The sequence below is a fragment of the Megascapheus bottae genome, chromosome X (assembly GCF_031878675.1).
Source record: "Megascapheus bottae isolate mThoBot1 chromosome X, mThoBot2.hap1, whole genome shotgun sequence".
NCBI lineage: Eukaryota > Metazoa > Chordata > Mammalia > Rodentia > Geomyidae > Megascapheus > Megascapheus bottae.
Window position 1 is genome coordinate 36,516,821 of NC_143547.1, and position 23,122 is coordinate 36,539,942.

The 23,122-nt window shown below is 41.3% G+C and overlaps 1 protein-coding gene across 2 annotated transcripts in view; it reads left to right on the forward strand.

Moving 5' to 3' along the window:
- The window catches only part of Fam120c (family with sequence similarity 120 member C), a 110,013-nt gene that overhangs the window by 80,365 nt on the left and 6,526 nt on the right, over positions 1–23,122 (forward strand). The window contains exons 11-15 of one of the 2 annotated variants that reach the window (XM_090326811.1): positions 497–611; positions 3,979–4,188; positions 8,097–8,298; positions 17,103–17,241; positions 18,236–18,293. In XM_090326811.1, coding sequence (XP_090182937.1) covers positions 497–611; positions 3,979–4,188; positions 8,097–8,298; positions 17,103–17,241; positions 18,236–18,293 — 724 coding nt within the window. The remainder of the gene's footprint in view (positions 1–496; positions 612–3,978; positions 4,189–8,096; positions 8,299–17,102; positions 17,242–18,235; positions 18,294–23,122) is intronic. The other variant, XM_090326812.1, reaches the window with a different exon arrangement.

The window sequence follows — 23,122 nt, forward strand, 5'->3', positions numbered from 1 at the left end:
CAGGGATAGATAGATTGTGTGATTGTGTTGTGTTGTGTGTGTGTGTGTGTGTGTGTGTGATGTGTCACTAGGTATTGGACCCAGACCTTGTGCCATGGGAGGCAATCATTATTTTACTCGGCTGCATATTTGCTCTTTGGTTTTTTTCTTTTTGTTTGTTTTTTACCAGTCTTGTGGCTTGAGCTCAGGGCCTGGACATTGTCCTTGAGATTTCGCAAGGCTAGAGCTCCATCTCTTAAGCCACAGCACCACTTCTAGCTTTTTGTTGTATGTGGTACCAAGGAATGGAACCCAGGGCTTTGTGCATGCGAGGCAAGCACTTTACCACTAGGCAACACTCCCAGTCCCCTACTCCTTGTTTTAAAATGTCCCATACTGACTGAATTTGCTTTATAGTTCAGGCTGTTTTCAAACCTTGTGTTCTCATGCTTCTGCTTCCCACATGCTGAGCTTACAGGTTTCTTTTTCATTTAGCCATGATGATTTTATTTTCTAGGTACATGGTTCAGTGGCCTGGTGGTCGAATCCTGCATCGCCATGAGCTAGACACCTTTCTTGCACAGGCAGTATCTACCCAACTTTATGAACCAGATCAACTTCAAGAACTCAAGGTGATTTGATCTACCCTCATTTCAATTCTGTGGCTTCATAGCTCAATTTTAAATTTTTTCTCCTACTAGAATTAGGGTAAAGAATAACTACTGAAGGTAAGTGTTTGATTTCCTTTAGCCAAATATTTATATTTATTAATAAAATCAAGAGATGCCGGCTATCCTGTCCCTACACTGATGGAAAAGAATGAAAAGATGGATATTGTGGAAGGCAAACACATCATAGCACAAAGACCATGGTATGATTTTTGGGGGGGGGCAGTTGTGGACTCTAGGCCTGGGCACTTCAACTCAAGGCTACCACCCTACCCTTGGAATCACATCACCACTTCCAGTATTCTAGTGGTTAATTGGAGATTAATAGTCTTTAGTGCCTGGGCTGGCTTTGAACCTTGATCCTCAGATCTTAGCCTCCTGACTAGCTAGGAATGCAGGCGTGAGCCACCGTGCCCAGCCTCATGGTATTATTTTTGACTGTTGTAAGATATATTATAGGAGACTATTCTTGACATCTTGCTTGTCTCTGAGTAAATGTATATCCCTCCTTTAATGATACATACTATGTATCTTTCGGTAAAATCTAGAAAAGAATAAAGCAGATAATGAATCTGCTACGTAACTCAAAGCAATACAACAACATGGGTAATAAGAAAAGTAGAGGGGGGAGGGAAATGGGTACCAAGACATGTGAAAGGGTATCAATGTATGTGAATTAATGCACCTTCTATCTGGCGAATATGTAACCTTTTTACTAATTACAATAAAAAAATGCAAAAAAAAAAGAAAAGTAGGCTTTGATAGCCTTGAACCAAAGAGCTCAAGGACAGTGCCCAGGCACACAGTTCAAGCCCCATGACTGACAAAAAGCTAAAAACAACAAAAAAAGTAGGGTTTGAAAGCCAGGCTGTCTTGGATTTCTATTAGTGGTTTCTTTACCTACTAGCTATGTGACTTTTGGTAGGTTATTTAACCTCCCTAGTTTAAGGTTCCTTTCTTGCCAGACTATAAGTAAAATAACCCCATGTAGAACACTTAGATCAATCTTTTGCATATTTTAAGTTTATAATATTCAATAAATGTTAGCTCTTCATGCACCAAACCCTTTCCATGGACTTCATTAGCCATGTTCCTTTACGGCCCTAGGGTAACTTAGAAGATCAAGTTCAGTAAGACTTCCAAAATTGAAATGAATGCATTGGCACATAGATGTAGTTCCAGCTACTCAGGAGGCCGAGGTATCAGAATCACATGAGCCTTGAAGTTTTAGATCAGACTAGACATTATAGGGAGATATAGTCTCAAAACATAAATATGTAGCCAGGCGTGGTGGCTCATGCCTGTAATCTTCTCTAGTCAGGAGGCTGAGATCTGAGGATCAAGGTTTAAAGCCAGCCCGAGCACAAAAGAACCTGAGACTTTTTTTTTGGCCAGTCCTAGGCTTGGGCTCAGGGCCTGAGCACTGTCCCTGGATTTTTCTCAAGGTTGGGCTCTACCACTTGAGCCACAGCACCACTTCTGGCTTTTTGCTACGTATGTGGTACCGAGGAGTTGAACCTGGGCCTTCGTGCATGCTAGGCAAGCACTCTACCACTAAGCCAAACTCCCAGCCTGAACCTGAGACTCTTATCTCCAGTTAACTTCTAGAAAATGGGAAGTGGGGCTTGGCTCAAGGGTAGGGCGGTAGCCTTGAGCTGAGGGACAGTGCCCTGACCAAGTTCAACCCCATGATGCACAAAATAAAATAAATAAATAAACAAACAGATTTAGGGAATTGAGCACACAGTTCAAAGGTAGAATACTTACTTCAACACAAGGGATGCCAATAGCTCACATTTGTAATCCTAGATATTCAGGTGGCTGAGATTTAAGGGTCACCATTCAAAGCCAGCCCAGAAAAGTCATTGAAATTTGGCTTTTAACCCCAACTCTCAAATCTCAGTCTCCTGAGTAGCTAAGATTACAGTCATGAGCCACAGACATTCGGCCACCTGGCTTTTGTAAAAAATCTTTTAAGGGAGGTCAACCAAAGAATTGATTCATGTGTGTAACACACATGAATTGTTGCTTTCTTTTTTTATTTGCCAATTCTGGGGCTTGAACTCTGGGCATGGGCACTATTCTCGAACTTTCTCTAGGCTAGTGCTGTAACAGTTGAGCCACAGCACCACTTTTGGCTTTTTCTGTGTTTGTAATGCCAAGGAATCGAACCCAGGGATTCGTGCATCCTAGGCAAGCACTCTACCACTAGGCCACACGCTGGGCCTGCATGATCTATTCCTTTCTGTAGAAAATGTAGTATTACCGAGACTTAGAGCAGCTCCCAACATCAGATCACACCCAAGAGAGAATCTACAATTATTTCTTTTCATATAAAACATGCCACTGTGAAGACCTTGCTGTTTTCTCAATCTGTGTGTGTGTGTGTGTGTGTGTGTGTGTGTGTGTGTGCTTCTGCACATTTAAGTTATTTGTGTAATTAAAGTTTCTCCATCTGTAAACTCAACTAACCTTTGGTTGAAAATATTTTGAAACGTTGCACTTACCCCAAGTGTAATAGTGCATGTTCATAATTCCAGCATTAGGGAAGCTAAGGCAGGAGCTTCATCAAAAATGTTAGCAAATATTTTTAGCATCTTATATCATTTAATTGTTATACTGTTGGTCATTTTGTTCCCAGGTTTCCCCATTATATGTAAAATTATTATTAATCCCTTTTTCTTCTGGCAGTACTGGGAATTGAACTCAGATCCTTGTACTTGCAAGGCAGTTACTCTACCACTTGAGTCACACCTGTAGTCCGTTATTGCATTGGTTCCTTCTGAAATAAGGTCTCCCATTAGCTTGGGTTATGACTGGGGATGACAGGCACACACCACTATACGCAGACATTAGTTGAGATGGAATATCGTGAACTTTTTTGCTCCTGCTGGCCTGGAACCAGAGTCTCCTATCTCTGCTTCGCAAGTAGCTAGGATTACAGGCTTGAGCCACCATGCCTGTTTTACAGTCAGTATGAGGCCAAATATAGTATTTTTCACTTTTGGTATCATGCCAGTGTTAAGATAGTTTCAGATTTTGGGGCATACAACGTTCCAAAATATATCCGATTTGCACTGCTCATGGTAACACATGCCAATCATTGCTACTTATACAGGCAGCATAAATTTTAAGAATCACAGTCTTGGCCAGCCCAGGCAAGAAGACACTCTACCTGAAAAGCAAGAGGACTTAACTGGTAGGCATGCTACCTGCCTAGCAAGTATAAGGCACTGCGTTCAATCTCTAGCATGAGAGAAGAAAAGAATTCAGATGAAGGATGCCTGTTTGTACTTCTTAATAATACTTTTCCCCTTTGTCATATTTTCAGATTGAGAAACTAGATGCCCGAGGAATCCAGCTTGCTGCCCTCTTCATGAGTGGGGTTGACACAGCTCTCTTTGCCAATGATGCCTGTGGCCAGCCAGTCCCTTGGGAACATTGCTGCCCCTGGATTTACTTTGATGGCAAACTGTTCCAGAGCAAGCTCATTAAAGCAGGTCGAGAGCGAGTATCCCTGGTTGAACTCTGTGATGGCCAGGTACCAACATGTTGGGCAGCCACTGCGAGCTATCTGTGAACTGCTGTGGAAGTAAATGAATGGGCAGGGAGGACAGAGCTACGATAGTAAGGAGCTGAAGTGGGAAACATGTGTCTTTCCCAAACCTAATTTCAATCAACAGGGTCCCCAAACGCCCTAAGGCTGATGTGTACATGTGATAAAATTATATGTTGGAAAAGTTTTATTTGGAAACTGAAAGTTTTCATTTTTATTTTCTTAAGATGACTATTTTTTCCAAATGAAATACTTTCAGAATTTAATTTCCTTTCTTTACAAAAAAAATGTGAGTCACTTGTGCAAGTGGTTATTATTTTTTTAACAATACTTTGGCATCAGGAAGTGAGTGTTATTCTTTAGCTTTTTCCATTCAAGGTTGGCATTATACCATTCAAGCCACAGCTTTTTGGTGGTTAATTGGAGAAAAGAGTCTCAATGACATTTCTACCAAAGCTGGCTTTGAACTGCAATTCTCAGATTTCAGCATCCTGAGTAGCTAGGATTACATGTGTAAACCACCAACAATGACAGGTGTTTTGTTTTTTGTTTGTTTTTTTAATATATTTTTTATTGTAATTAATAGAAGGGTTACATGATATTTGCCAGATAAATGGTGCCTTAATTCCCACACATTGATACCCTTTCACATGTCATGGTCCCCATTTCCCTTCCCCCCCTCCCCCACCCCTCATCTTGTTTTCCCCCCCGTTCCCTATCCAACCAGGTGTTTTGTTTTTATTTTTATTTATTTTTATTTTTTTCATATATTTTATTGTAATTAATAGAAAGGTTACATTACATTCACCAGATAGAAGGTGCATTACTTCACATACATTGATACCCTTTCCATGTCTTGCTCCCAATTTCCCTCTGCCCATGCCTGCTGCTCAACTAGTTTTCCTCCCTTCCCTAACCCACTTCAAATTACCAAATATACATACATACAATATGTCAGATAACCAGGTGAAATACTGTAAAAATATGAAATAACCAAGGGACAGCAAAAGAGAGGAGAAATAACATAGTACATTAAAGACAACAATCAATCATTATATGGCTTTTTTTTCTATATCCTGACGTCCTTGCATTTAGCATCATACTACATGGCCTTATGTATCTAGATTTTGTTCTATTGTGAATCTCTGCTAGGAGAGCCCAAGGTTTCTATTGATTATGACAAATGAGGAAAACCATTGAGCTTATGTTCCTTTGAGTCTGGCTTACTTCACTTAATATTTTTTCCTAAGTCTTTCCATTTCCTTACAAATGGGGCGATTTTGTTCTTTCTGACAGCAGCATAGAATTTCTTTGTGTATAAATACCACATCTTGTTGATCCACTCATCAACTGAGGGACATCTGGGTTGGTTCCATATCTCTGCTATGGTAAATAGTGCTGCAATGAACATTGTTGTGCTAGTGGATTTAGTATGTCCTTGTTTCTGGACGAGTGGGTAAGTGCCAAGTAGTGGAATTGCTGGGTCATAGGGGAGTTCTATGTTTAGTCTTTTGAGGGACTGCCATACTGCTTTCTATAGTGGTTGGACGGGTTTGCACTCCCACCAACAGTGTAGTAGTGATCCCTCCTGGCCGCATCCCCTCCAGCATCCGTTGTTATTAGATTTCTTGATCCTGGCCATTCTAACTGGAATGACATGGAATGTTAGAGCTGTTTTGATTTTCTTTTCTGTGTCTATAAGCCAATCTTATTTCTTCCTCAGTGAAGATTCTCTTTATGTCTTTGGCCCATCCTTTAATGGGATGGTATTTTCTTTGGAGATTAGTTTGGGAGTGATTCAATTTTTTTAAAATATATTTTTATTGTAATTAATAGAAGGGTTACATGATATTTGCCAGATAAATGGTGTCTTAATTCCCACACATTGATACCCTTTCACATGTCATGGTCCCCATTTCCCTCCCCCTCCCCTCCCCCGTTCCCTATCCAATTTCAGATAACCAAATACAATTATCCAATCAGGTGTTTTGTTTTTATTTTAAACTATGTTTAGAAATACAACAAAGGCCAAGTATTGATGGCTCAGGGCTCAGGCCTATAATCCCAGCTACTCGATATGCTGAGATATGAGGATCCTAGTTCAAAGCCAGCCTGTCAGAAAAATTCATAAGATTCTTATCTCCAACTAATCAGCAAAAAGCCAGCAGTGGAGATATGGCTCAAATGGTAGAGCATCAATCTTGAGTGGTAAAAACCAAATAAGAGTGTAAATTCAGGCAACAGTATTGGCACACACACACACACACACACACACACACACACACACACACGAAAGAAATAGAGGGAAGTAAATAAAATTGATAATACCTTAGAAACAAAGGAGGCTTTGCAATAAAAACTTGCAAAGCTGAGATAAAACAAGAAAAGAAAACCTTAGTGTCTCTCTCTCTCTCTCTCTCTCTCTCTCTCTCTCTCTCTCTCTCTCTCTTTCCCTCCCTCCCTCTTTCCCTCCCTCCCCCCTCTCTTTCTTTCTTTTCTTTTCTTCCCTTCCTTCCTTCCTTCTCTTCTTCTTTCTTTCTTTCTTTCTTTCTTTCTTTCTTTCTTTCTTTCTTTCTTTCTTTCTTTCTTTCTTTCTTTCTTTCTTTCTTTTCTTTCTTTCGCCAGTCCTAAGGCTTGAACGCAGGGCCTGGGCACTGTCTCTGAGCTTGTTTTGCTTAAAGATAATACTCTACCACTTGAGCCACAGCATCATGTCTCGCCTTTTCTGTTTATGTAGTACAGGGCTACATACAAGCTTGGCAAGAACTCAACCACAAAACCATATTCACAGCCTCCCTTAGTCACTCTTATAACAAGGTCTGGCAAACTAGTCTCAGCATCTTTTTTTTTTTTTTGTAGGTCACCGGGCTTTGAGGGAACTCAGCCTGGGCACTGTCCCTGAGCACTTCAGCTCAAGGCTACCACCCTGCCCCTGGGCCTAGGCATTGTCCCTGAGCTCTTCAGCTCAAGACTACCACCCTACCCTTGAGCTAAGTTCCACTTCCTGTTTTCTAGAGGTTAATTGGAGCTAAGAGCCTCAGGTTCTTTTGTGCCTGGCTGGCTTTGAACCTGGATCCTCAGATCTCAGCCTCCTGAGAGCCACCATGCCCGGCCTTTTTTTTTTTTTTGTAATGCACCCCATCTTCTGTTTTGATAAATGAAATTTTATTGGAATTCAGCCACATTTATCCATTTGCCTATTCCTATGACTTCTTTCATTTTGCAATTGCAGAGTAGAATAGTGGCAGAGACCATGTGGGCTATAAAACTTAAAATATTTACAATCTTGAAATGTAGATGTTTATTTATCCTGTTTAGAGTTCAAAGTCTCCAATCTTGGGTATGGGGGGAGTTTAGCCTAGTGTTAGCATGCTTGCCTAGCATTCAGGAAGCCTTGCGTTCGATTCCTGGGTACCACATACTCAGAAAAAGCTATACGTGGCACTGTGGCTTAAGTGGTAGAGCTCTAGCCTTGAGCAAAAAGTGTCCAAGGACATTACTAGGCCCCAAATTCAAGCCCCAGGACTGGCAATAAATACTTTGTATATATTAGGGTATTGTTCTTTTTTAGCTCTCCTCTAAAATATAGCCTTACCTATTGCTAGTCATGTCATCAACCATCAATAAGTCCTTATTCCATTTGTTTACATTGACTTGGTTATTGTGTCCCATAGGCCCTTATTGGGAACTAATCTTGATCATGTTTTGGTTTCATGCAAGGAGCTGACAGCTTCCTTTCCAGAAGCCTTTCTATGCATGTAATCTGACATCATTTAACTCCACGTTCAATTCTCTTAAGGGAAATAGGATGTGAAATTGCACGTACAGTGCCTGCCATATGGGAAAAATGTGAAAAGTAGCAGATGTGATTACTGTCCTTTTTTCTTTCAAAGGCTGACCTGGCAACCAAAGTAGAAAAGATGAGACAGAGTATCCTTGAAGGAGTCAACATCAATCATCCACCACCTTCTGCTCTTCTTCCATCACCTACTTTTGTGCCTCCCATGGTGCCGTCTCTCTACCCAGTTTCACTTTATTCCCGAGCCATGGGCTCAATGCCACCTCCACCTCAAGCAAGGAGCCGGGGGTTTGCAGGTCAGTACTTAAGAATAAAGTTTTTGCTATGTAATTACATTCTTGTAATTTTTTGTAATAATATTGGGGTTTGAACTTAGGGCCTCATGCTCTTAACTTCCTAGAGCCACACCATCACTTCTGTTTCTTTTCTAGTTCATTGAAGATACATCTTTCAGGTTTGTCTGCCAGACCTGGTTTGAAATGTGATACTGAGATCTCAGACTTCTGAATAGCTAGGATTATAGGCATGAACCACTGGTGCTGGGCTTCTAATTTAATTCTTAATCATCCATCCAGTACTCACCAGTTTACAGAATCTCTAGGGTTACTTTGTGTGGGGTTTGTTTTCTTGATTATGGAGCTTAAACTTGGAACCTGGATGTTGTCTCTGAGCTGTTTTGCTCAAGGCTAGTGCTGTACTACTTTGAGCTAGGGCTCCACATCAGTTTTTTGGTGGCTAACTGTAGATAAGGGTATCAAAGACTTTCCTTGACCTGGCTGATTTTGAACCATAAACCTCAGATCTCAGCCTCCTGAGTAGCTAGGATTACAGTCATGAGCTACCAACACCAGATGAACCTCTAGTTTTTTGTTTTTCTTTTTTTTTTTTTTGCCAGTTGTGGGCTTGAGCTCAGGGCCTAAGCACTGTCCTTGGACTTTCTCAAGGCTAGAGCTCTAGCCCTTGAGCCTCAGCACCATTTCTGGCTTTTTTCTATGTATGTGGTACCGAGGAATCGAACCCGAGTCTTCATGCATGCTAGGCAAGCACTTTAACCACTAGGCCAAACTCCCAGCCCTTGTTTTTCTTTTTTTGTTTTTTATTTTTTTTTGCCAGTCCTGGGCTTGAGCTCAGGGCCTGAGCAGTGTTCTTGGACTTTCTCAAGGCTGGAGCTCTACCACTTGAATCTCAGCCTCCCTTCTGACTTTTTCCTATGTATGTGGTACCAAGGAATTGAGCTTGGGTCTTAGTACATGCTAGGCAAGCACTCTACCACTAGGCCAAACTCCTGGCCCTACCTCTAGTTTTATATATATTTTATCTCATTTATATTCTGTGCTGTGTGGTGATACTTTAAAGAATAGCTTATTGTGGTAGAAGGAGAGAGCCTGAGGAACAAACAAGGTCATCAAATTCCCAGTACTCTCTAGTAGTGTTGCTTGAGTCCCAGCAATGTGACTCTCAGTAACTAAAATCATGGTATCTAGCCTGATGTAGAAGGTAGGAATCATTTCATTTTTTTGCCAGTCCTGGGCTTGAGCTCAGGGCCTGAGCACTGTCTTTGGACTTTCTCAAGGCTAGAGCTCTACCACTTGAGCCTCAGCACCACTTCCGGCTTTTTTCTATGTATGTGGTACCGAGGAATTGAACTCGGGTCTTTGTGCATGCTAGGCAAGCACTCTACTACTAGGCCAAACTCCTGGCCCCCATTTCATCATTTTGAGAACTGTAATTCATATGACCTGGATCTTCATGTTTGCTTTTAATTCATCATTCCTTATAGGCCATTGCTCATAGGAGTTTATAGAAAGTATAGAGGAGGAGGGTGTTGGTATCTTACATCTGTAATCCTAGCTATTCAGGAGGCTGAGATCTGAGGATTGTGGTTCAAAGTCATCCTGGGCAGGAAAGGCCAGGCAGGAACATTTGTGAGACTCTTTTCTCCAATAAACTTCTCAGAAAAAAACCCAGAAGTAGTAAGTAGTACTATGGCTCAAGTGGTAGAGCACAAACCTTGAACAAAAGAAGCTCAGGTACAATGCCCAGGCCCTGAGTCCAAGCCCCAGCACTGCTGGGGAAAAAAAGGAAGTACAATGGGAGTGGAGTGAGAATGAAGATGGACAGTGTTGGAAGATAATGTGGTTTGATGTAGTCTTATCTACTTTGGGGATAGATTTGACAAATTTCCTTTCTTGGACTCCACAAGCATCAAGAGAAACATAATTTTTCATGTTCCCCAAAGGACTGCAGTTTAGTGGACAAAGCAAATCTACACATTAATACCTATACGTGTGTGTGTGTGTGTGTGTGTGTGTGTTGCTGTTGTAAAAAATATATCTATTGTTATTTTAGAGGTGATGTACAGAAGGGTGACAATTTCATAAGCCAGGTAATGAGTACATTCCTTTTCAGAAAATGTCACCTCTTTGAGCTGCTGCTTATTAAGGAACAGATAAACATGCCTAGGTAACTCAGACAATGATCTTGATACTGCAAACAAATATACCCTGGTGAAACAAGAATTTTTTGTATCTGATTGTGTGGTTTGGATCCAAGAGCTGGTGTGTGCTAGGCAGCAAAAAGTTCTACTTCTGAGCTAAATCTCCAACTCTGAAGCTGGATATATTTTTTTTTCTTTGTCAGTTGTGGTACTTAAACTCAGGGCCTGGGCACTGTCCCTGAGCTTTTTTGTTCAAGACTAGTGATCTACCACTTTGAGCCACACCTCCACTTCTGGTCTCCTAGTGGTTAATTGGAGATAAGTGTCGTGGTTTTTCTGCCTGGGCTGGCTTCGAAATGCTATCTTCAAATCTCAGCCTCCTGAGTAGCAGTGTTGGTGTGAGCCATCAGTGCTTGGCAAAACTAGATATTTTAGTGGGAACATTTTTTGTTTGTTTTTTTTGTTTGTTTGTCTTTTTGCCAGTCCTGGGCTTGAGCTCAGGGCCTGAACACTGGCCTTGGACTTTCTCAAGGCTAGAGCTCTACCACTTGAGCCTCAGCACCACTTCCAGCTTTTTTCTATGTATGTGGTACTGAGGAATCGAACCCGGGTCTTCATGCATGCTAGGCAAGCACTCTACCACTAGGCCAAACTCCCGGCCCCTAGTGGGAACATTTTAACATGAAACAGCAAAATTCTGTGACCAGGTAAATGTATCGTTGCTGTGGGTGAAGGTGTATGCTGTCTATCGCTCCTCTGTAAAGACATTAAAGCTAGAAGTTGACTTTAGTCTTAAGGTCACAGAATTCCATATGGATATTTAACTTAAGGCTGGCCTTATATGAGAAGTATGAAATTCAGCTCCAATATAACTTTATTCACTCCAGTAATGGTGTAGTTTTACAAATGAGGGAGCCAGCTATTCCATTCCTTTCTGGTGACCAAAGCACGTCTCTCATTTGATTTTCTGTGTTCATTTTGTTATAAGTCTCACTAGACACCTTAATTAATGCCACATTCCAGGAAGGTACTCATCGTTGCCCAGATATCAGTGGTACTTAGTTTCCAGTCACTGGTGGCTCACAAGAGCCGCCTGTCTTCTGAAAGGACACAATAGGATTGTTAAGTACACATTGTTCTTCTCCCTCTTGGGAGAAGAGTTGGTAGCTCCCTAGACTGTCACTTATTTGTTTGTATGTTTGTTTGGATAGTGTATGCCAATGCTGGGTATTGTCCCTGAGATTTTCTTTCTTATTAAAAGATTTTATTAACACTGATTTTTTACATCATGTTTCAAATGTCATGTTTAACAAACAAGTATTCAAGAAGGGAATCTCTATAGGCAATCCCTGCCACATAGATGTTAGAACATAATTAAAATTAAGCTGAGGGTTTGTATGTCATAGATACCTATCAATCTATATAATATTATGTCTATAGTGTATATATCCCACCTATCAATCTATATAATATAACATTATGTCTATAGTGTATATATCCCATCATAGATTTTTATGTCTATGTAGTTAACGTTTATAGCTCCAAGATCATGTCAATGACCTTGAGTACCTGAGTATCGAGTCATTGCTCTTGTACTATTTGGATCTAATATCCATTTATCAAGGAGACCATGCGCCTTTTGTTCCTTGGTCTTGACGTATCTCACTCAACATAATTCACTCTAGCTTCATCCACTTCCCAGCGAATGCCATCATTTTATCTGGTCTGTTGGCTATGTAGAATTCCATTGTATGTATGTTCCACATGTTTTGTATTCATTCATCTTGCCTTACTAGGCATCTGGGTGTTTCCATCGCTTGGCTACTGTGAATAGTGTAGAGATGAACATGGCTGTGCAGGTGTCCTTATCATATCCTGGGTTATGATGCCTGAGCTTTTGTTCAAGGCTAACAGTCCACTGGAGCCACAGCTCCACTTTTGGCTTTTTAGTGATTACTTGGAGAAAAGAGTCTCAGAGTTTCCTATCAAGGCTAGCTTCAAACCACAATCATCAGATCTCAGCTTTTCTTGAGTAGAATTACAGATGTGAGCTACTGACGCCTAGCTAGGATTCTCACTTTTATATAATCAGATGTCTCTTTTTTTAGCAATCTGCTAAGTGAGTTACAAATTGTTACCTTTTTCTTTTTTTTTCTTTTTGGTTTTTGATCAGAGGTCAGGAATCAAACTCTGTACCTGATGCTTCTGCTCATTGTCTAGTATTATACCAAGTGATCTATGCTTCCAACCTCAACCTTTGCTTGCTTTTGCCTGTTGTTGCACTTGAACCCAAGGTCTGAGCACTTTTACTGAGCTTTTGATCAAGGCTAGCACTCTACCACTTGAACTACTACACCACTTCCAGCTTTTTCTATTTATGTAATACTGAGAAATAAAACTGGGCACTTCCTGCATTCTAGGCAAGCACTCTACCACTAAGCCACATTTCCATCCCAACTTTTGCTTCCCCCCCAAACTAAAAGCCTACTAGATCTACATTTTCTTCAAATGCTTACTCTTGTGCCATATTACAAAACTCAACTGTATTTGTGAGTTCACAGACAGTTTGAATTTCTGTCTTAAGAAGAGATAATGCCATCTTATTTTGAATTTGTTCTGCTTTTAAACTGTTTATTTTTTCTGGTCCTGGAGCTTGAACTCAGAGCCTGGGCATTGTCCTTAGACAGGACAAGGACAATTTTGCTCAAGGCTAGTGCTTGAGCCACAGCACCACTTCCGGCTTTTTCTGAGTATATGATACCGAGGAATCGAATCTAGGGCTTTGTGCATGCTAGGCGAACACTCTACCGTTAGACTAAGCTCCTGGCCCCAACTGTTGCTTTTTTTACTCTTTAATTTTAACCTTTTTCCTTATAGTTGCTTTTTTGGCTAATCCTATTATATATAATGGTGTATATTTGTATTGAATGTCTATTTGGGCCTGGGAATGTGGCTTAGTAGTAGAGTGCTTGCCTAACATGAATGATCCCTCAGTACCACATAAATGGAAAAAAGCCAGAGGCAGCTCTATGGCTCAAGTAGTAGAGCCCTAGCCTTGAACAAAGAAACTCAGGGACAGTACCCAGGCTCTGATTTCGAGCCCCAGGACTGATCAAAATAGAAAAGAAAAGAAAGAAAAAGGATATTTGGGCTATGATTTTACAATGACTAGTTTTGGTTTTTGTTTGTTTGTTTTTGCCAGTCCGGGGACTTGAACTCAGGGCCTGGGTACTGTCCTTGAATACTTTTTGCTTAAGGCTAATACCCTGCCACTTGAGCCACAGCACCACTTCTGACTTTTTCTAGTATGTGGTATGGAGCAATTGAACCCAGGGATTCGTGAATGCTAGGAGAGTACTCTACCACTAGGCTATGCTTCCCTGCCCTACAATAACTACTTCTAAGAATTTATTCTCTAGAGCAAGGGAAGGTGACATTGACCAAAAAGAAATGTACTCTTTGACTTGTATAACTGTAACCACTCTGTACCTCACCTTTATAAAATTATTTTTAAATATCTACAAAAATTACTTTATTCTAGGGGGAAAGGGGAAGTGATGAAATTGATAGTGACATAGTGTGGAAATTTAACAATGAAATTACTCCTGTATTATTGGTATAACCTAATAAATTTTTAAAATTCTCAGCATTAGCCCGCTAGTTTCCTCAGGTTTAGAATGAGTCACATACTTATCCATACTATGACACCATATGTATCAAAAGGCGATTGTGCTTTTCACATGGATCTACTATAGCTACTTAATTTTGTTATTAAGAGCCTTAGTTTGAGTCAGCTTTTCATTTTCGGTGTATATTTGTTTATATTCAAAATATCTATGGCAAAATTGGGTAAGATGTTTTATGATATCATGTTAGAAAATGTCATGTTGCATCTGAGACTGGTGGCTCATATCTATAATCCCAACTAATCAGGAGGCTGAGAGCTTAGGATTAAGGTTCAAAGCCAGTGTGGGCACAAAGTTCCTGAGATTCTTATCTCCAATTGACTACCAAAACCAAACAAACAGAAGTGCAACTCTAAGTTGTTGAGTGCCAGCCATGAATGACATAGTGTGAGGCCTTAAGTTCAAGCCACAGTACTAGCATTAAAGAAAGAGTTCTAGGCTGTGGTTCACGCCCTTAATCCTAGCTACTCAGGAGCCTAAGATCTGAGGACCAGGGTTCAAAGGTTCAAAGCCAGCCGGTTCAAAGCCAGCTGGGCACAGAAGGACCTGAGACTCTTATCTCCAACTAACCCTTAGAAAATGGGAAGTAGAGCTTGACCCAAGGGTAGGGTGGTAGCCTTAAGCTGAAGAGCTCAGGGACAACACCCAGGCCCAGGGGTAGGGTGGTATCCTTGAACTGAAGAGCTCAGAGACAGAGCCTAGGCCAACTTAAAGTCCCATGACTCACACAAAAAAAGAAGAAGAGGGTACTGAGAATTTGGCCTAGTAGTGGAATGCTTGCCTACCATGAACAAAGACCTGGGTTTGATTCCTCCGTACCACATACATAGAAAAAGCAGGAAGTTGTGCTGTGGCTCAAGTGAAGTGTTATAGCCTTGGGAAAGCCCAATGACAGTGCTCAGGCCCTGAGTTCAAGCCCCGTGACTGGCACAAAGAAGAACAGGGGGCTGGGAGTTTGACCCCAGTGGTAGAGTGCTTGCCTAGTGTGCATGAAGACCAGGGTTCAATTTCTTTTTATATAAAAAGTCAGAAGTGGTGCTGTGGCTTAAGTGGCAGACCACTAGCCTTGAGAAAGCCCAAGGACAGAGTTCAGGCCCTAAGTTCAAGCCCCAGGACAAGAAAAAGAAAAAAAGTAAAGAAGCAGAGTAGTTTTATGAATACACTGACATGTCACTTCTTTTTTTTTGCCAGTCCTGGGCTTAATCTCAGGGCCTGAGCACTGTCCTTGGATTTTTCTCAAGGCTAGAACTCTACAACTTGAGCCTCAGCACCACTTCTGGCTTTTTCCAAGTATATGGTACCAAGGAACCGAACCAGGTCTTTGTGCATGCTAGGCGAGCACTCTACTGCTAGGCCAAACTCCCGGCCCCTGACATGTCACTTTTAATATTACTTTTATACTTTGGAATATGAAACTTGCTTCTTTTAGATATTGTCTTCTTTACCCTTTTGTCCCTATGCCATCTTTCTAATTGAAGCAGTAATTTATTAAGAAATTAAATGTCCCAAACCATAAGAAAGATAATTCATTTTCCAAAGAAATAATGTGTAAGCTACTCAGGAGAACCTCTGTTTGAAGCCAGCTTGGGCAGATAAATCTAATTCTTACTTCCAATTTACTAGCAAAATGCCAGAACTGGAGATGTGGCTTAAATAATAGAGCATCAGCCATGAGCAAAAACACTGAGCAAATGGGTGAGGACCTAAGTTTAGACCCCAAGAAGAGCCAGGCATTTGTCCTAGTGGTAGAGTGCTTGCCTAGCATGTATGAAGATTTGCATTCGATTCCTCAGTACCACATACTGGAAGTGGTACTGTGGCTCAAGTGGTAGAGCTCTAAGCCTTGAGGAAAAAGACTAAGGACAGTGCTCATGCCCTGAATTCAAGCTCCAGGACTGGTTAAAAAAAGAAAGACAGAAAATAAAAGAAACAAGGAAGGAATAGTGATTCCTACTATGACAGGTCTATAGTTAAAAAAATGAATCCCTCAGGGTAGGGAGTTTGGCCTGGTGGTAGAGTGCTTGCCTAGCATGCATGATGACCCAGGTTCGATTCCTTGGTACCACATACATAGAAAAAAGCCAGAAGTGGTGCTGAGGCTCAAGTGGTAGAGTTCTAGCCTTGAGAAAGTCCAAGGACAGTGCTCAGGCCCTGAGCTCAAGCCCAGGATTGGGGAAAAAAAATGAATCCCTCTCACTTCCATTACCAAAGTATATATGTGTATGAATCTCCCTACATTTTCTTCTCAAAGCCCCTTATTATCAAAAAGTCTAATTGTCAGAGATAATTAGAAATAAGAGTAAGTAGAGTTGGACACCTATAATACTAGCTACTCAGAAGACTAAGATCAGAGAATCATGATTTGAAGCCAGACCCAACAGGAGTCAGGAAAGTTCATGAGACTCTTTATCTCCAATGAAGACCAGAAGTAGCACTGTGGCTCAAGTAGAAGAGTGATAGCCTTGAGCAAAAGAAGCTCAAAGACAGTGTTCAGGCCTGCAGTTGTAGCCCTAGGACACACACACACACACACACACACACACACACACACACACACACACACACACACACACACACACACACACACACACACACACACACACACACACACACACACACACACACACACACACACACACACACACACACACACACACACACACACACACACACGAGTAAGTAGAGGCCGGGAGTTTGGCCTAGTGGTTAAAGTGCTTGCCTAGCATGCATGAAGACCCGGGTTCGATTCCTTGGTACCACATACATAGAGCTCTAGCCTTGAGAAAATCCAAGGACAGTGCTCAGGCCCTGAGCTTAAGCCCAGGACTGGCAATAAATAAATAAATAAAATAAAACATATATTTACATTTAAAAAAAAGAAATCTTTAAAGAGTAAGTAGATTGTAGGATCTTTGCTCTACCTCTTGTTCTCTCCTATACTTCCCATTCATTTGTCCTTTTCTTCCTTTCTTCCTAGGTCTCCATCCCATCCCTCCTCAAGGAGGAAAACTGGAGATTGCTGGTATGGTGGTGGGCCAGTGGGCTGGCAGCAGATCCTCCAGAGGCCGAGGATCCTTTGGAATGCAAGTGGTTTCTGTTGGTGGACCTGGAAAAGGGTATGTGTGGATTTAATTAGATTTGTATGAGCTCTTGTCAGTCAAGGTGTCCCTGAAAAAATCCATAGCTGTTGAATCCTGTTTGGAAGCTTTAACCAATTTTCTTTTTTTTATATTTTTTATTGTAATTAATAAAATGGTTACATGAAAAATAGAAGGTGCATTAATTCACATACATTGATACCCTTTCACATATCTTGGTACCCTTTACCCTCCCCCCCCCCCCCGGCGCCCCCCCCTCCGTCTTGGTTTTCCCCCCTTCCCTATCAAATTTCAAATAACCAAATACAAATAAATTCAATATATCAGATAACAAAGTGAGATACTGTAACAATATGAGATACCCAAGGGACAGCAAAGGAGATGAGAGACAATATAGTACATTAAGGACAACAATCATTCGTTATATGGCTTTTGTTTCAATATCCTGGAGGTCCTTTCAATTAGCTTCATACTATATGGCCTTATGTATCAAGATTTTGCTCTATTGTAAATCTCTGCTAGTAGAGCCCAAGGTTTCTACTGATTATGACAAATGTGGGTAACCATTGAGCCTAAGTTGCTTTGAGTCTGGCTTACTTCACTTAATATGATTTTTTCTAAGTCTTTCCATTTCCTAACAAATGGGGCGATGTCGTTTTTTCTGACAGTAGCATAGATTTCCATTGTGTACAAATACCACAACTTGTTGATCCACTCATCAACTGAGGGACATCTAGGTTGGTTCCATATCTTTGCTATGGTGAATAATGCTACAATGAACATTGTTGTGCTAGTGGAAAGCCAGTTTTTCAATTGGTTTACTAAACACAGAGTAACCCTGTCCCGAAGAAAGACTTTTCATACTGAAAGAAAATATGGGACACAAAATGATTCAGTATAACAGGAAATAAGAGTGGTAGATTTTAAGAGTCGTCATTTGGCTACCTGAGTAAAAAGGGGGATATGAGCTTTTTTTGTTTCTCATTATCATCTTTCCTTCCTCTTACTAAAGGCATGGAAAAGAACAGAGTGGCAGGGGATCCAAAGGACACAAAAAAGGAAATAAACAAGTAAGTACCTTTGTTGGTGGGGATCAGTTGTGGGGCTTAAACTCAGGGCTTGGGCACTTACCCTGAGCTCTTTTGATCAAGACTAGTAGTGCCCTACCACTTTGAGTCATACTTCCACTTCTGGTTTTCTGGTGGTTAATTGGAGATAAGAGTCTCCCAGACTTTCCTGTCTGGGTTGCCTTTGAATGATGATCCTCAGATCTCAGCTTCCTGAGTAGCTAGGGTTACAGTTATGAGCCACCAGGACCCAGCTGTAGTAAGTTCCTTTTTTGAAATGAGCTTGGTTCCGTGTGTGTGTGTGTGTGTGTGTGTGCGTGTGCGCGTGCGTGCGTGTGTGTGTGTGTGTGACACGTGTAGGAGTATATCAGTGCTGCGACTTCAACTTAGGGTCTGAGTACTGCCCCTGAACTCTTGCTCAAGGCTATTGCTCTATCACTTGAGTTACAGCTCCACTTGTGGCTTTTTTGCTGGTTAGAGGTAACAGTCTCATGGACTTTCCTGTCCAGGCTGGCTTGGAACCTCGAGCTTCAGATTTCAGCCTGTAGAGTAGCTAGGACTACTGGTGCCTGCTCTAGTTTCTGTTTGATACCTCTTGTACCTTGTAGCTAAATTGCAAGAGATCGCATGAGGCATGAAAACCCAGACTGCTGATGGGAAGCAGATTTCTCACCTTATGCAGGCGTTTGACAGCATTCCTTTCCTCTCCAGCATTGAGGTCTAGTGAGGGTTAGTCACTCAGAATTTTTCCCTCAGGGATCCAGAGGCTTGTCCTTTTCTCTAAGTAAGACAAAAAGATAGAAATGAGGTCCATGCCCTTAAGACCTTGCCAAAAGGAGATCAGAGTGAAACTAACAGAGTGTCTGCAGCCTGCCTGAGCTTCTGAAGAGATGGGACAGCCACAAAGATGCTTAGAAAATTGAACTTTACCTTTGCAGAATGTGTGGAAGGGAGGCATTGTCATTCTGCTTAGTGTTAACTACTCAGGTCTTCATTTTCATGTTATTTCTGTCTTGATTATATCATAGTTCCTATAGGTCGATGCTACTCATTACACATGCTCCACCTCCAAGTGGGAAAAACTTTTGAATTTCTGCCATTACCATGGTTGAATTCAAGGACTCCTACTTCTTTGGCTTGCTTGTTCAGCTGGTGTTCTACTACTTGAGTCCAGCTCTTTGCTGGTTATTTTGAAGACAGCTTCTCAGACTTTTCTGTCAACACTGGCCGGGAATGGAAATCCTGTGAATCTCAGTCTCCTGCATAGCTAGGACTATAGTCATGAGCCACCAGTCTCCAGGAAACACCTATTGTTTTGTGTGTGGGTGTGGGTGTGGGTGTGCGCGCACGTGCGCACCAGACCTGGGACTTGAACTCAGGGCCTGGACACTGTCCCTGAGAGTTTTTGCTCATGGCTAGCACTCTACCACATGAGCCATAACTCCACATGTAGGTTCTTTTATTTGTTAATTGGATATAAGAGTCTCATGGGCTTTCCTGCCAGGGCTGGCATTGGACCATGATCCTCAGATCTCAGTCTCCTGAGTAGCTAGGATTACAGACATGAGCTTCCAGCACCTGGGTGAACTATCCAAAATCACACACTGAAGCTGTTGTCATCTGTCAGTTGTAGTGCTTGTATGGTATACATAAATCCCAGAGTATGATCCCTAGTGCCACCAAACAAAAATACTTTGTGCCAGATTCAATCTGTCCTTATAATATAATAATGCTGTCCTTACAATATACTTAAGAGTTAATGTTTCTTGAGTGCCTACATTCTGCCAAGGCCCCTTCCACTAATCATTTTTTCATCAGTTCTCAATCATAAGTACAAGTTTGCTTTAAGTGTTATTTTGAGCCCAAAGAGGAAAAACAAACCATTTTATAATGAATTCCAATGCCAGAGAGCAGTGAGTTTGGACATTTTCTAAATCTTCCCAGAACTTTCCGGTAAGGTAAAAGGCATTATGTCCAGAAAAACAAAACCAAACAAAACTAGTCATCCAGGAGAGTTCCCATAAATTGGAATAGCCTTGATGAATTCACTATGATTCAGGGTCTGATCATCAAGCATATAGTCTGAAAAACCTTCTATTTTTAGTACAAAAAAGAATAGATCATCTCTCTCTGGTTGAATCACGCTAACCGAGATCACAGAAATCATTATGTGGATATCACTGGGGGGTCTTAAAGAGAAAGGAAGAGAATGCGATTTAAGTACTGATTTATGGGCATAAGAAATACTTATGAAGCCTGGTACCTGTGACTCATCCCTACTGCTCAGGAGGCTGAGATTTAAGGATCAAATATCAAAGCCAGTCCAAGCAGGAGATTTAATGAGACTCTTATCTCCAATTAACCACAAAAATCCAGAAGTGGAGCTGTGGCTCAAGTGATAGAATACTAGGTTTGATTACATAAGCTCAGGAACAGTATCCAGGCCCAGATTTCAAGCCCCAAAACAGAAAAAAAAGAAAACGAAAAGGAAAGAAAAAAATCAGTAAGTAGTCAACTATGTTCAGGAAAGACAGCTTAGGATAAAAACAAAAATCAAGGGGCCGGAGTGTGGCCTAATGGTAGAGCGGCTCACCTAGTATGCACAAAGCCCTGGGTTCAATTCCTCTGTACCACATACACAGAAAGAGCCAGAAGTGGCAGAACACTAGCACTGAGCAAAAAGCATCCAGGGACAGTGCCTAGACCCTGAGTTCAAGCCCCAGGACTGGCCCCCCCTAAAAAAAAGTAATGCAGAATTTCCCTAGAGTAGATAATAGCTACCTGCAGCAATTTTAGTTAAGAGAAAGGAGATTTCTCTACTTCATGGGTTTTGTAATGATTTAATGAGACAATACAAATAATGTCCTTGTGAATATGTTGTGTCTGACATGTAGTATGAACTCAGTACATGGTCTGATCTTGTGGCACATACCTGTAATCCTTAGCATACAGTAGGCTGATGTGGGCTACATAAGTGAGACCTATCTCAAACCCTACCCACCAAAAAAGAACTCATTAGACAGTGATATCATGGTAATTCTAAGCAAATTTCTGATACTAGGCGCTTTGTGGCTACCAGAAAACTGGTGTGTGAAATTAATTGAGTCAGTCAAACATAAGTTCAGCTCTTGTCTCTAGCAGTCAGAATTGTTAGCTATATTGGAATCTCGACAGCACAGGGCTATGGAATTAGTTAGCTCAGGCTGTAATATCAACTCTGATAAATGACTCAGTATATAATTTAGGGCAAAATCTTTATTTTTCTGAGCCTCAATTTCCTCTCATTTAAAACAGAGTAATAAATGATATTCATGTGGTTTTCATAAACTCATGTATTATTAAGAGTTAGTGGAAAATACTTAATGTGCATGTATCAAAATATCACAGTGAAATTCTTTTGCATAATCAATATATGCCAATAAAAAGAGGGGAAAAGTATAAATGTACAATGTCCCATAAGTTGTTTTATTTTTCTGTTTGTTTTTGCCTGTCCCATGGCTTTAACTCTGAACCCATGAACTATCCCTGAGGGTTTTTGGTTGTTGTTTTGTTTTGTTTTGTTTGGCCAGTCCTGGGGCTTGAACTTAGGGCCTGGTCACTGTCCCTGAGCTTGTTTTGCTCAAGGCTAGGACTCTACCACTTGAACCACAACACATTTCCGGCTCTTTCTGTGTATGTGGTACCTGAGAATCGAACCCAGGGCTTTTGCACGTTAGGCAGGCACTCTACCACTAGGCCATACTCCCAGCCTCCTGAGGTGTTTTTTTTTTCTATTTTTATTTTTTTGCCAGTCCTGGGCTTGAGCTCAGGGCCTGAGCCCTGTCCTTGGACTTTCTCAAGGCTAGAGCTCTACCACTTGAGCCTCAGCACCACTTCTGGCTTTTTTCTATATACATGGTGCCGAGGAATCAAACCCGGGTCTTCATGCATGCTAGGCAAAGCACTCTACCACTAGGCCAAATTCACACTCACAGCCCCCCCCCCCCCCCCGAGGGTTTTGCGGTGTTTTTTTGTGATTGTTGTTGTTCAAGGCTATTGAGTTGCCACTTGAGCCACAGCTCCACTTCCAGTTTTCTGGTGGCATTAGATATAAGAAGTAAGGACTTTCCTGCCTGGGCTGGCTTGAACTGTGATGCTCAGATCTCAGGCTCCTGAGTAGCTAGGATTACAGGCGTGAGCCACTGGCTCTCGGCCTTGCTGACTTCTTTTTCTGTTTAGCCAACTTTTCTCGTGAGTCTGAAAAAGATGAATTGTTCCAGCATATTGAAAGTCCTTAGACTGTAGTGCTGCTCTTCCTGAGATTCTCCTAGGCTCCTGGAATTTTATGTGCTCTCAAATTCTTAATTCATTTCCATAAACTAATAATAATATTATTATTTCTTTTTTTAAGTCCCACAGTTGGCTAATTCCAGTCTGGATTTTTACTAATTCTGTTGTACTTGTAATGTTCTTGGGTAACACTTTCTAGTAAGCCCTGTATCTTTTAGAGACAAATGATTTCGCTTTTCATCTGATTCTGCTGTTGACCAGTTGTGCGACTTTGGCAAACTATTTAACCTCCTTGTCTATAAAATACAGGCAGTTGTATCCACTTTACAAGGTATGAGGATTAAATCAGATAATATATGTGAAGTGTTCAGCACAGAGCCTAAAACATGGAAAGTGCTCAGTAAAAGTTAGTAGTTGTTGTTTATAACTGACCACAATTTTATCCTGTGGAAAGAACAAAGACTTTGGAGTTAAGTAAGTGACCTTGGGGTTTCAATTTGTCAGTGGTGGGACTTGAACTCTGGCCCTGGGCACTGTCCTGGAGCTTTTCAGCTCAAGGCTAC